The following is a 14,733-nucleotide window of genomic DNA, read 5'->3' on the forward strand; positions in this document are numbered from 1 at the left end:
GAACTTATATGTATGACCCAAGGACATGAACTAAAGGGGGGAAATGTGGGTGGGAGGGGGTGTGTAGGGTGGAGGGAAGTGAAGGGGGGAAATAGGACAACTGTAATAGCATAATCAATAAAACATATCTTTAAAAATATGTCTGATCCTCTCATATGAAACAGGCTTTCATTGAATGTTGCTTAGCTATTTTGGAGTTGAAATTCTCTTATGCCCAAGATTAATCCATTCCATTTTAAGGAATTTGACTACACTGTATTTCAGTCTTTGACCTTTTAGCTGTATAATTTACCTACCATATGAGATGGCTCATCATTTTTTGGGATGAACTGGAGTCTACAATGTTGATTCTTATAAGCTGAAAGCAAAGTAGAATTTTTATTAAATGGCAGGTGCTGTTACAAGAATAGGCCTGGCTAGAGTTTTGAGAGCTTCCTCTGCCTTTGTGTGCCTTGGACCACCCCTTCATGGTGGCTCCTGTCTGCTGGACTCTAAAGGGATGCAGACTCTCTCGCCTGGGTTTGAATCTCAGCCCCTCTGCTGTCAAGCTGTGTACCCCCACAAGTTGGGTAATGCTCCATGTCTCCATTTCTCTTTGGAAAAATGAGGATAATAATCATGCCTCATCATAGGTAGAATGAAATGATACAGTAATAGGAAAGGGCTGAGCCCAGTGTCTGACACATGCAAGCTTTCAGTCAGCATTAGCTCTTGTACTGTTTATTTACACATATGACTAGTCCTAAATTGCCACCTGGGGGCATTCCCTTCCTCTTCTACTGGTCAGTGAACCAACAGATTTGCCAGGAAAATAGCTTCATGTACTTTCCAGGGACTCACCATCTTTTTTCCATGCTCAATTTTTTTTCCTTGGCTTATCCTGGCTCCAGAGAGGAAAACTATGCCGCAACAACACAAAATGCTCTTTAATGTAACACACTCGAAACATTTTTAAGTAAGGGTAATAAATGTATGTGAAGGAATACTTCCTATTGTAAGGAACTTAAAAATCTTTAAGTCCCATTGCTTCCCCTACTCCCTGTAGGTAACCACTGTTACTGGATCTAGGGCAGAGATTCAGAGAACTTATGCATACATGACTATACATATGTGTTGTTTATTTCACTCTGTGCTTGCCCTTCACACTTACATATCTGGAAGATCTTTCCACATTACCCCATACAGTTCCACTTCATCTTTTATAAATGTGGCATAGTATCCCAGTGCATGAGAATATATGTAATTTATTTAACCAGTTGCCCTGTAGTAGCTGGACACCTAGGTGTTTTTGTAAACATGCTACAGTGAGCATTCCTATACAATATTTCACTACACTTTTGAATATGTCTATAGATTAAGTTTCTGGCAGTGTAGTTTTAAAGCAAGACCTTTTAAATAAGTGCAATTTATTTCAACAAGTATATATATTGAGCATTTACTTTGGGTCATTGTCCTGAGCCACAGAGTGGCTGCCCAGATGTCCAGGGCAGAAGACCAAAGCAGCTCTGTGTTGAAGGTGTTTAGGCATTTTAGTTATTTATTTTTGCTTACACTCGTCCATTGTATGCTATGTGCTGGGTGCTGTTCAAAGGGTGTTACATTCACTAACTGACTCAATGGCCCAACAATCCTGTGAGGTAGTTGTAATTTATTCCCATTTTACAGAAGAAATATATGAGGCACAGAAATGCCAGTTATCTTTTTTTTAATAATTTTTCATTTTTCAATTATAGTTGATATACTTATCCCTTGAGTATTTCATGCCAATCCCTTCTGGCCTGCAAAGTTTCTGTTGAGAAGTCAGCTGGAAGTCTGATGGTAGCTCCCGTGTAGGTACCTAACTGCTTTTCTCTTGCTGCTTTTAAATTCTGTCTTTAAATTTGACATTTTAATAATAATGTGTCTTGGTGTGAGCCTCTTTAGGTTCATCTTGTTTAGGACTCTCCACACTTCCTGGACTTACTTCTTTTGCCAGGTTTTCCATCATTATTTCTTCAAGTAGGTTTTCAATTTGCTGCTCTTTCTCTTCTCGTTATGGTACCTCAGTATTGAGAATGTTGGCATGCTTGATACCGTGCCAGAGGTCCCTTAAACTATTCTCATTTTTGTTTGTTCGTTTGTTGCTATGCTGAGTGGGTGTTTTCTGCTCCCTTTTCTTCCAAATCACTGATTCAGTCCTCTACTACATGTACATAATTTGCCGTACTGTTCATTTCTGAATGGTTCTTTTTTTATGTTTTCTATCTCCACTTTTATGTTTCCTATCTCTTTATTGAAGTTCTCGTTAAGTTCCTCTTTTCTTACTCTAAGTTTATTGAGAATCCTTATAACCAGTGTTATGAACTCTGCATCCGGTAGATTTATTTTTTAAAGGTTTTATTTATTTATTTTTACAGAGAGGGGAAGGGTGAGAGGAAGAGAGGGAGGGAAACATCAGTGTGTGGTTGCCTCTCACATGGCCCCCACTGGGGACCTGGCCTGCAACCCAGGCATGTGCCCTGACTAGGAATCTAACCAGTAACCCTTTGGTTTGCAGGCTGGCACTCAGTCCACTGAGCCATACCAGACAGGGCCATTTCGTTTAGTTCTTTTTCTGGAGTTTTGATGTGTTCCTTCATTTGTGACATGTTTCTTTGTCTCCTCATTTAGGCTGCCTTTCTTTGTTTGTTTCTATATATTAGGAATAGCTGCTATGCCTTCCGGTCTTGGTAGAATGGCCTGTGGGACCCAGTAGCACAGTCTCCCTGATCTCCTGAGACTGGTGATCTGGGAGTCTTGCTTGTGTGGGTCGTATGTGGCCTCCTGTTGTAGATAAGCCATGGTTGCTATTGGCACATCAGTGGGAGGGATTGTCTCTCAACCTGAGTGGTTTTGAGGACTGGCTATGACTACAGTGGAGCTATTGTTCAGGATTTGCTTTAGTGAGGCTCTGGTGCCTGCCGAGTGTACCCTTTAGGTATGTGGTTTGTGGAGGTGGTTGGGTGGTGCTCTGATGTTGTCTGAAGCATAACAATGAGTGTGTTGTTTCTGGGACCTATTTGGAGGGTCTCTGGTGCAGGCCAAGTTCAGTCATTGCCTGTGTCCTGCCCCAGGCTACTTGGTATGAGCTACAGAGTGATCTGCAAATGGTTGTCACTTGTGCTAGGCTTGGAGGTCCCTACAAGAGGCTAAGCTGCAAACTGGGGCCAGCTACTGCTAGCGCCAGGCTTGGGGCTGTTTAGCAAGAGGTTTGGGGCATGCCAAGGTCAGTTGCTGCTTGTTTGGGGTTTGTGGACCTTTGAGAGGTTTTGGGAAGGTCTGCAGCATGAGCCAAAACAGGCCATTTGTATGAAAAAGCCACCAAGAGTGCCCACAAGTTGGGTGGGGTCGGGTTTCATGGTATCACCAGGGCAGGGTGAATGGTATTAGCCAGGTTCTTGGAGACTCATAGATTTGGTGCCTACCTGTCTATTCTGTATGGGGAAGGTTCAAAAGAGGAGCAATGGCCTCTGCCAGCATTCTGTCTGGGAGAAAATTGTCCCTCCAACCCTCACCCTGAAGCTAGATAATTGCATGTTTCCCCATATGTTTCATGCACCTTTCTAGCTGCTGCCCCAGTGTTAGAGCTCAGAGCAAGTGAGCCCACCAAGGAGCAGGTCTGTGTGCAGGCTCTTTAAGAGGAATGCATGGACCTCCAGCATCTTCTGCTTTAGCCACAATTTCCCCTGGATTTCAGAGCTAAAAGTTATGGAGAATTCTGTTCCAGGCACTGGAACTCTGGGCTGGGGAGCTTAGTGTGGGGCAGGGACCTCTGCAGCCAAGTTATCCCTCCTAATTTTTAACACCACACACATGGACCACACATAGGACCAGCCCTTTCTTCAGTTCTGCCCCTTCTACCAGTCTGGTCCTGACTTCTGTGTATCCTTAGTTATAGAACATCTGTTCAGCTAGACTTCAGGTGGTTCTCAGTGATGAATGTTTTGTAGTTCAGTTGTAATTTTGAAGTGATTGTGGGGGGAGGTGAATGTCATGTTTGTGTACTCTGCCATCTGGACAAGAGGTCTCAGTTATCTTTTTTAAGTTCACATAATAAGCTCCAGTTAAAGCTGGAATCCAAACCAAGGCATTCTGGATCCAGGATCCATACTCTTCAGTCCCTCCATCTCATGAGGCAATTAAGTTTCATCAAATTTTAGACAAGTGATAATTGCTCTGAAAAGGGAACAATAGGATGCTCAGGAAGCAGGTAAAAATATTCTTATCTAATCCCAATCAGAGTAGGGTCCCTTAAAAGTGACATTTGAATTGAAGCTTGTCAAAAGATTTCATGAGTTTAAGTGACAGGCTTACGACTATGTTTCAGTTCAAAGTCAGCACTGGCCATGACACCTGAATCCAGAGAAATTAAGATGACGAACAAAGACAAGTTTAGAATGATGCGTACTCAAGAAGGAGGGGCAAGGCACCATGTCCTCTCTCTCTTTCTTTTTTTTTTTTAAAGAACCAGTGCTATCCAATAGAACTTTAAGAGATAAAAATGAATGCTCAGTATTCTGAGATGTCCGACATGAGAACCACTAGTCACATGTGGCTGTTGCAACTGAGAAACTTCATTAAAGATTTAATTTAACAAATTTCACATGTGCCTGGTGGCTGCCATATTTTACAGCGCAATTCTAGAATAAAAGCTTCTGCAAGGAAGTGCAAGGACTTCTTCAGAAAGATTTTTCCTTTCTCACCAGCTGACTTCAGAATGCTGAGTACATCTCTAAGTGTTAAGCTCCTTTAAAAAAGTATAATTTTACATTCTCCCTAAAATAATGTCGCTACAGAGGAGTAATGATCTTCCTCTGCGAATACGTTCAGCAGCATGCGATGTAGCAGACAAGGAGAGTGAACCAATGACACCTCAAGGCCTGATAACCTTTTTCTAGGCCTAATAGTTGTTTGGGGTTTGGAATTGCAAGATTGTAAGATTTTAAAGCTAGAAATGTGTTCATGTTTATTCTTCAGGTTGTAAAACTGAGATCCAGACAGACTGGTCAAGACACTGAAGGGAGTTGGGGCACAAAGCCTGTCCAAATGCTTGTCACCTAGGTCATGTCCCCGGCAGGACTTGAATGCCAGCAGTTCCCATGTCTTCTGACTGAATATTGACATGCATTTTATAGATTCCGTTACAAATTGTTCATTCATTAAGGATGAAATACTGTGCAAAACCAGGTATGCTCATTGTCCTTCTGGGTCTTGAAGTCTAGTGCATGAGGTGCATTACTTAAATAATTACAGAAATAAATATACTATTGTAAATGTTGGGAACTATAAAGGAGACTATGGGATGGAGAGATTTGATCTCAGTGGATTTGGGACAAGCTTCCCCTGTAGAAGTAATACTCGAGGTGAGCTCTGATGGTTGAGCTGGAGTTGAGTTGCCAGATTTAGCAAATAAATATATAAAAGACCCAATCTGGCATTTTGTTTGGCAACTCTAATTACAGTTAGTTTTGGACCATATTGGTTGTGATGGTGATAATCAGTCAATTAATACAGGAATACTTTCGTGATTGAAAACCTGGACTAGGTAAAGTATTGGTTGTCATAATAAGGGGGAAAGAAGCAGGTGATGATAACCCTCTGAGGATGACTCCTAGTTTCTTCTGTGCATAACTGGATAGATACTATTACCATCTGCTGAAATGTGAAACACTTAAGAAGGCTAGGTGTGGTGGTAGGGGGCAGGGGGCTCCTTGACGAAACTGGAAACTGTCCAACCCCACCAGCTATAATGCCAACTGTCATGTAGACCCCAGCAGAATTGAGGCTGTTTTTGGTTATATAAGAAACCCAACTATCACCCCTCACAGAGCAAAGAGCTCAAAATTGATTTCCACTCTGCAATTGGAATCAACTTGTCTTTCTGCCACTAGACAGAATCAGTATCAAGACAAGTCAAGGCAAAGAGGACAGGAGTAAAGTGTCTTTCCTCTTTGGTCCAATTTCCTAATGGTGGCACTCATGTATTTGACACGGTGCTGGAAATCAGTTACAGCAAGTCCATTTTGCCTTGCTTTCAGTTTTTTGTTTTTTCCTTTTGACATTTTCTCTCAGCAAGACAAGTTGCTGCCTCAGTCAGCCTGTGGGACTTCTCCAGGAGAAAGTTTACAAGGGACAGACTCTTCCATGGGGGAGGCTCCAAGCATGCAGTTTTTACAAGTACTTCTGGTTAGAAGAGGCTGATTATGCACTCTGAGCACTGCAGAGATTTTCCTTGGGCTTGGAAGTGTAATGCCAGTGTGACATTTCAAATTGAAATTAAGGGTTGCATATTTCTGCATGCTAACTAGAAGGGGAATGTCAGTATTCAATAATGTTATTGTTTTGCTTCCTAGAAGGTCTGCATAAAAGCAGCTGCATGGACATACTTTTGGGGGACTTGGATAAAGAAGGGGTGAAGAGAGTTCTTGTTTGTCATTAAGGAAAGTGAGCCGGGCTGGATTCCTGCTCTTTGGCAGGCCTTGGGAGCTTCTGTTATAATAAGCGCTGTTGGCAAACTCCACCATTGAATGGCCTCTGTTGATAATGAAAATAACCAGAGGGAATCTGTGTTGCTATTGGCTGTTCCTCTGCATAAGAAGAGGAGGAGGACTGGGGCCAGGGACATTTCACTTGCTTCCCTATTCTGAGAGCCCAGAAGATTTTTAGAGTTGAGAGCATACATGTTGAAGACACATAAACCTATGCGTAAATACCAGTCATCACTTACACATTGTGTGAATTTCAGTTTCTTTATATGAAAATAGAAATACTCATGACATTTTTTGTAGTGTTGTTAATGAAGATTAGAGTAAGTGAATATAAGTCCAGTGGCATTTGGTAGGCACATAATAAATGTAACTGGTTAATTTTCTCTGAATATGTGTTTTGATAACAACACCCTCTTCTACAGTGTAAAGCTTTTATCTGCCTCCAACACATGGTACAATTGAAGACTGCTGGGGTTTGCTACGTGCTAACTTTGTCCCAAGCACATTGCTGAGTACTTTATATGTATCACCTAATGTAGTCTTCACGAAAACCCTATTAGATGGGTGCTATTCCTGTGTTTATTTTATACCATGGGAACTGAGGCTGGGAAGAGGGAGGTCCCTTACCTGCTCAGGGTAACAAAACTATTAACTTACATTGCCCTCTTTGGTCTTATATTGAAAGCCAAATGACTCTGGCAAGAACAAACATCTAATTATAGGATGTTGGCTTATCGACCTTCTGTGCACACAAATCATAGTTCTGTAGGACAGAGCAGGTGGGAAAAGGAACAGCGAAAAGAAAGTGATGAGGATTTTATGAACGACGCCATCAAGTGTTGAGTTAGCAAGGGGTGATGGGAAGTGATGTGAATCTGAGGTGATTGACATATAATTGGACTGAAAAGAAACTACCCTAAGTCATGCTATTAAAAACCAGATCCACGGCATAGCAACTCATGGCTGTAATTTATGGGTTCTGTCTCCATGTGTTCAGTTGCTCATGCTACAAAGAAGAACTCCTGAGTGACCTGGCACCATGTTGGGTATGGGGATGCGGTGGCACATAAGAGCAGATGTAGTCCCTGCCCTCAAGGACTTCATAGTCCACAGGTGAGGACAGGTATTGATTAATCAAACAGTTTGATAAATGCAGCCAAGGGGGTTGGGAAGGAGAGGCACATAGTTCCCCGAGGACACATAAGAGGCTCTAAGAGCAGTTCTGATCCAGTGTGCGGGGTCAGATACAGTCCCTGAGGGTGAGTTTGTGACAGAAAGGAAGCAGGGGGAAGGGTATTAACCAGAGAGAGGAGCAGGAGCAAGAGCCGTGAAGTGAGGTGCGCACAGCTTGCATGTGGGGCTGAAGGAAAACCAGTGGGATTAGAGCAGAAGGAGCAGTGGAGAATGATTGTGAAAGGTGCCTGCAGAGCCAGGAAGGTGAGTTATGCACGTCCTCGGGCCAAGGTGAAAACAGACATGCTGTATGTCTGTGTCTTTACAATCTCTGTGTGGACCTGTACACCAACCCCCTGCCCAATAAAACCGAATTTTACCCCCTTGGGGCTGACATTGTCCCATTGAAAATGTATTCTCCAGATTCTCAGCTATTGGTGATCACTACCATCATATTCTTCTCATTTCCAAAAGCTTTTTCTATAATAAGACAGACAAGTTTCTTTCTCTCCCCCTACCTGGGACTGCAAAACAAAGGGCCCAAGTGCTGTTTACTGTGGACCAGTCAACTTGAAGCTAAGAAAGGCATTTCTGCTGCTTTGGGTCTCGTTGTTCTTGATCCACTGTCCTGCTCATTTACCTTACTATCAAAGGGTAGTCCATGGGCAAGCTTCATCAGCATCACCCGAGTACTTGCTATAAACTCCGAATTTCAGGCCCCACCCTGACCTACTGAATCATTTAATGTGTAACTTTATTGTTTGCACAAAGTTTATGAAAACTGATGTATACCATGCAGAGCAATTGTGAAGATAGTGTTTTAGTCCCATTTTAACATTTTATTTCTGGTGCCTAGCATCGTGTCTGGCACAAAAAGCTTCTAAGGAAATAAACGAGTGAATACTAAATTTGTATAAAGTGAGAGGTGGTATAGATTTGATTCATTCTCACTTAAAACTCAGGGTACAGTTCTCCTTAAATATTTTATCAAGCTCTAAGAATTGATTTGCAGTCCCCATTAATTTTTAAATGCATATCAGAAATTATTTTCTTTGGCTTGGTGGTGTCCAAAGTTTCTGCCTCTTAATTAAGACCACCAGTGGCTTCCCATACAATGTGCCCTGCCCTGCCCCTCTGTCCAGCTGCCATCCCTGTTGTGGTTGAGTTTTATTGCAGAGCCAGTTCTGAAAATAGCAAGAGAGACACACATATTCCCACTTGGGAGGGAGCCCAGTCACCTCTGGCAGTGTGTGTGGGCTGATGTGGAGACTGGGGGAAGTCTGGCTCATGTCTCCTAGAAACTGTACAACGTGCCAAGTGATGAACCAGATTAATTTTTAATCATTTCTAATTCTTCACATGATTTTTATTTAATACCATTAAGTGATCCATATATTCTTCACAGTGAGTCTCGAGTGCATACTCTGTAAAAATTATGTTTCTGCCTTGGCTCGTCTTGGCCTGATTATTTATGACCAGACAGCAAACTATTGCTGAGGTCTAGAGTTTTGTGGAAGGGAGGAGATATGAATTCAAATTCTGGGGAAGGGGGCCTGGGGATTTGGCAGGTAGAGTGAGAGAGGTATAATAGGGTGTGATAGGATGGTTGAGGCAGTGGAGACCTCTGGTAACTGGCAAATTTGGAGGGACTGCATAATCTGAAACATTCAGTTTTTATAATAAATTCAGTCACTAATTCATAATTATTTTTTTAAATATGAAGTTTCACATCTGCAAAGGAAAGTTGAACCCTCTGCAATTAGAAACCACTAAGCAGAAGCCTTTCTATAAAGGTTGTAGTGATATGGAAAGTGAGAAATGCTAGAGCGATTTCAATGACAGCACCATCTCCTCTTTGCCACGGCTTATAGTTTACAGGACATCTTCAAGAAGGTTACATTATTTGACCTTTGTGATAATCCTGTGAGGTTGCTAGGACTGGTGCTGTTTCAGAGAGAAATTTCCCATTTCACAGAGAAAGTATTAGATTGAGTATGAAAAACTTGCCCAAGGTTATTTGGTTATTGGTAGATTCTCTTGCTTATTCCTTTATATCAAGGAAAAATACTTCCCTACTGGGTGACAGGCACTTGAGACACATTGTCTCATTAATCCTCCCAACAAGTGTAACAAGCTTCATTTTAAAAATTAGAAAGCTACACCATCACCATTAATAAACTTTTATCAAGCCTCAGCCTAGTGGCTGTAGCCTGGGCTAAAGGCTTCAAATGGACTATCTCACTGTACCCCCATAACAGATATCCTAGGCCAAAACTAGGTACTCTTAGAATCTTAGTTTTACAAAAGAGAACACGATTTTTCCCAGAATGATGAACTATCTTTCTTGCCCAGAGCCTCACCAAGGAGCAGGTGGTGAGGCTGGAGTTTGAACTACCGCTATAGTGGTAGTACTTTGAGGACTGCAAAGGGCCCTTAGATTCGCCCACATGAAACTGATGTTGACAGCTTGTCTTCTACAACAGCAATTTCGTGTGGCTCGACCTAATGAAATGCACCTTATCTGTCTCCAATCAATCTTAAACTAATTTCCAGAAACAGGAAACAACTATGAACGGATAGATTGTTTGGGGTGTTTTTGTGTTTTTAGCTGTGCTCAAAAATCTGCTAATCATGTATTAACTTAAGAAAAACCCTGAACTTGAAAACTGAGGAAATCCATATATATTTGTTAGATTTAAGTACAACTTTTATTTTCCAAACATTTATTTCTGTCATAAACTAAGGGTTTCTAAGTTTTAATTGATGCCTAAATGACAATATTTTTATGAGCGTTATTTCAGTTTAATGCCACTGAAAATTGGTATGATTGTAAAATTATAATTATAAAATTATGAATTAAGGGACCCAACCTTCAGTCACATCTTTCAGTGGAAGACTCTTATTTACAAATGTCACCTTAGTTTAACCTGTGTATTAAAAATATGCATGATGTTTGGTGTAGTGGGAAAGAATTAGAATTAAATTCAGTAAAGCTTTGTTTCTATTTTTTGTTCGCCATAAAGATTTTTTTTAAAAATAGCTGCTTTACTTTCCTAAACCTCACTAAAGGTGTCCTGTTAATGGAAAAGGCCTGGGACGTCCTCCAGTGTCACCTCTGTGGAAGTGCAAGCCGAGTCTGGGCTCACACATGTGTGCCTTCTTCTTTGCACACACCCATTAGCTCCTAAAAATACACATCGGGTACCATTCTTCAAGCTAGTTCTGCTCAGCCCCTGTACCTTTTGAGTTGGAAGCCTGAAAGAAATTTAAGAGATTAATACATCTATCACCTTTTGCTAAAGAACTACAGTGCCTGAGTACGGCTCACCAGAATGTGTATGAGGTTGATGTCTGGTATCCTTCAGATTCAAACATGATGCCCTTTACTCTACTGCACTTTCAATTTGAGTGTTCAGCATTCCTCTACTGACGAGTATTACACCCCTTGTCCAAGAAAGTAGGTGTGTATATCCATAAATTTGGTGATTCAAAAATATTTTAGAGAAATAAAACTAATTAAACTTTTAAATTAAAGATACAACTTGATGGAAGCAAGTTCTTCATCACTTGTGTATCATGAAGGGCAGTACCTCACTGTCTTCTTACCCTTCATGCTTGTATAATAAAACGTTTTTTACATGTATGTTTTATGTTATTAGCAGAGGTTAGACAATGGGAGGAGATCCATGGAAAAAAAAGCATGTACAGGTTTTCTTATGATTTACAAATTGTTATTGAAAATAAAAAAGGGAGGTTCAGCTGCCTGCCACCTTCAAAAGCCAAATTCATGAGGCAGATCCTGGTGAAAGAGTAAAGAGGTTTTACTCAGGTACAGCATGATCTGGGATAATGACAGACACTTGTCTCGTAGCTCAGTTCCTCCATAAAACCAAGACAAAGTCCAGTGGCCAGAGTTCCTGCTTCAATTTAAAGTCCAGTCCTGCAGAGGCTGCAGGCAGCTGTTCAAGGTGGATTAGCTCGTTCCCAGCTGCCTTTCATTTCCGCTCCCTCCTGGCGGCTTCATGTGGAGCTTGCACAGCCATGGGTGATTGGGCTGCCAAGGCCACGAGGTCACACAAACACACAGGCTAGTGTGTCCCAGGTGGGCAAGAGGGAAAGAGAGACAGGTTCCCTCCCGAAGGCCATGGACCATGTGGCCCACGGAGAGAACAGACAAGTCCTCTGTGCAAGTCCAGATCACAAGTAAGAGTGATGAGCAAGAGAGTTTCTTTTTCTAAAATTATATTAACTTGGGTGTGGGATGGACCAGGTGCTTTCTCAAAATGACCAATCAACTTTCCATACTTTCATGTGCTTGGGGTGGGTCCACCTCCCATCCAATTCCTTCTTTCCCCGGACTGGACTGACAGTCTGGTGTAGCACCTCCTCCTGCTGCTATTTTGACTTCTGTGATACATGTGCCTGCCTTCCTCTAGTCCTGTCTCCAGTCTGGCCCTGGAAGGGGCAGGGAGGAAGGGCTTTTCGCAGGCTCAGTGTAAGAACCTTCCCCCACCACCAAGTTGGCCACAGGGAGACTACCTGGTTTTTGACCAACTGTTCACCAGTAACAATTCTAATTTACTAAGCACAGAATAACAGCACTGGTTTAGGATTTATTGAAGGGCTCAATGTGATTTCTTATCCTGGGCTTCTTCTAAAAGACATGAGATGGTGAATGAATCAATGGCGTTCTGATGTTGATTTTTTTTATCATCTAGTCAGGGAATTTATTGATTATAAGCTGTATTTTTTAAACTTTGGCCACCTTTATGATTTTGTCCATATCTGAACATAATATCTGTTATTAAAGTTCTCTTTGGAAGAGCTTACTTTCTAACTTAAATTTTCAAAAGGAAGTGCCTCATAATCATTGCTATGTTTTACTCAGGAGAGTAGTTTCTTATTCCATATAATTGCTTTTTTAAACTTTAACTTTAAAAACTCAATTTTTAAAAATACTGTTTGTTCACTTAACATTTAAAAATGAACTTTATTTTACTACCATAATTTACTGGTTAGATTTTTTCTAGTACATGTTAATATACACTCTTATTAAAATGCAGAAATCCACCCATGTAGTAGTACTCAGAAGCACCTTCTATTTAGACCTGAACCAATGTCTGGGGAAAAGTGGCTGAAAGAAGATGGGTAATTACTAAAAGAGTGACCCGTAAGGAGTGCCACTGTTGACACAGTTTTCTGTTAAAACTTGGCAAGGTCGAATGGCCCTCAGAGTCAATCAAGCCTGCCATTCAGTTAAAGAGGCGCCACGTGGTGGTCAGTGTCCTTTTTAGATATTGCCCCAGTTTCCTCTCGAGGAGCCCCCTTATTAAGGGAAGATGACCTCTACTTGGTTGGCCTGTAAGGCGCAGGCAGTAATGAATTTTTTATTTTCTGTGAGGCTCATTCTGAATGGGTTTCAGCTTTTGGCCAGTGTATACGTATGTAAAAAGGTGACCAATCGAATTCAAATGTAATGAGGGTGAAGTGTGCTATTCAGTGCAGCCTCCTTTGTTTTGAGCCCTAGTGAGTTCTTTGCATGAAAACAGTGCAGCTTTCCTTCTAGCTTCTGAAATCATTTTGTCTGGCTGGGTAGGGTTGACATCTTTTCCAACCCATTTCAAAAATGAGATATAGTTTGTTGGGTTTTTTTCAGTTTAAATACATATTTTCTAAATGTGCCAAGATGTTTGGATGTAAAGTCCAGAAAAAAACAAAGTATTCTTTCTGAAACATGCAAATGTGTTTTTCCATCACCTAGGAAACTATTATGGGACACCCAAACCTCCTAGCCAGCCAGTCAGCGGGAAAGTGATCACAACGGATGCCTTGCAAAGCCTTCAGTCTGGCTCCAAGCAGTCAACCCCAAAGCGAACCAAGTCCTACAATGATATGCAAAATGCTGGCATAGTCCATGCGGAGAATGAGGAGGAGGATGACATTCCTGAAATGAACAGTAGCTTTACAGGTAAAGACCAGATGACACTCTTGTCAGCGGACTCAGGGAAACTGGGCAGTGGGAGGCTTTTTGCAAAGAATTATTATTTCCTGAAAAAGAATTTGGAGGGTCACCAAAATTCTAACTCTGACCACACAATGTTGGGAGAGGTGGTCTTTTCGCCAGTCTGTATTTCAAGCTTCTTCACAAGACTATTTTAACTTCACCCAAATGTCTTAAAGAGGCCTAAGAGAAATATCTGTAGAAGGACATTGAGAATAATCGTATTGTTTCTGTCTCTTTAAAATTATATATATATATAATAGACAATGTAAATATTATATATAAATATGCACATATATATGCATATTTGTATTTTGTTCATTTATTTCATGGCCTTGACACTGTGCCATAATTATGGCTGATTGCTTATAAAGAGACATATGAGAATTTGTTTAACAGTTTAATAACAATTGATTCCATAGGGAAGGCTAACATTATCCTTTTACGTCATACCTTTGTAAGTAGAGATACAGTGGAAATATATCACTCGTTCTGTTACCACAGGCGAATTTTACTATATGCCCTATAAGGTGGAAGATAAGAAATAGATGATTATATCTTATACATGCATTCCATATTATGTAGCATATATTGCTCATTGCATTATCTATTTATATATCTTTAAGGCTCTCTACCCCCACACTTAGGTTTATATATTTTATGGGGGGATCTTCAAAGAAAGGCCTCTCTGGGTAGGACTGTATAGGTTGGGTCTTGCATATTTCCAGGAGGGACCATTCACAGAGGCGTGCTGTGTGTTCCCTGAGTTGGTGCAGTGACCGTAATTGACAATATTTTCTACAATGTGGGGGTTTGACCTTATATAGTAACTCAAAATGTAGCAACTGCGAGATATGTAAGTTTCTACAGTTTTATGACTTAGAACAATGTATTGTTTCTTCTATTTTTCTTATACTTAAATATTTTCTTTAATATTTTAGGGTTATAGTTCTCGAGGAAGTATCTATTTTCAGTGTTTGAAATCTTCCTCTCTTATAGTGGCCTCTTCTGACTTCACCATATTCAGTCATTATTTGGTTAAACTTAATTCCA

The 14,733-nt window shown here is 41.0% G+C and overlaps 1 protein-coding gene across 14 annotated transcripts in view; it reads left to right on the forward strand.

The window, feature by feature from the left end:
• MAGI1 (membrane associated guanylate kinase, WW and PDZ domain containing 1) overlaps positions 1-14,733 on the forward strand; it is a 627,829-nt gene that overhangs the window by 500,694 nt on the left and 112,402 nt on the right. For all 14 annotated transcript variants that reach the window (XM_053669009.1, XM_053669011.1, XM_053669012.1 and 11 more), the window contains exon 4: positions 13,441-13,647. In XM_053669009.1, the coding sequence (XP_053524984.1) occupies positions 13,441-13,647 (207 nt within the window). The remainder of the gene's footprint in view (positions 1-13,440; positions 13,648-14,733) is intronic.

The sequence above is a fragment of the Artibeus jamaicensis genome, unplaced genomic scaffold (genome assembly GCF_021234435.1).
Source record: "Artibeus jamaicensis isolate MK-2021 breed Jamaican fruit bat unplaced genomic scaffold, CSHL_Jam_final contig_519, whole genome shotgun sequence".
NCBI classification, from domain to species: Eukaryota; Metazoa; Chordata; class Mammalia; order Chiroptera; family Phyllostomidae; genus Artibeus; species Artibeus jamaicensis.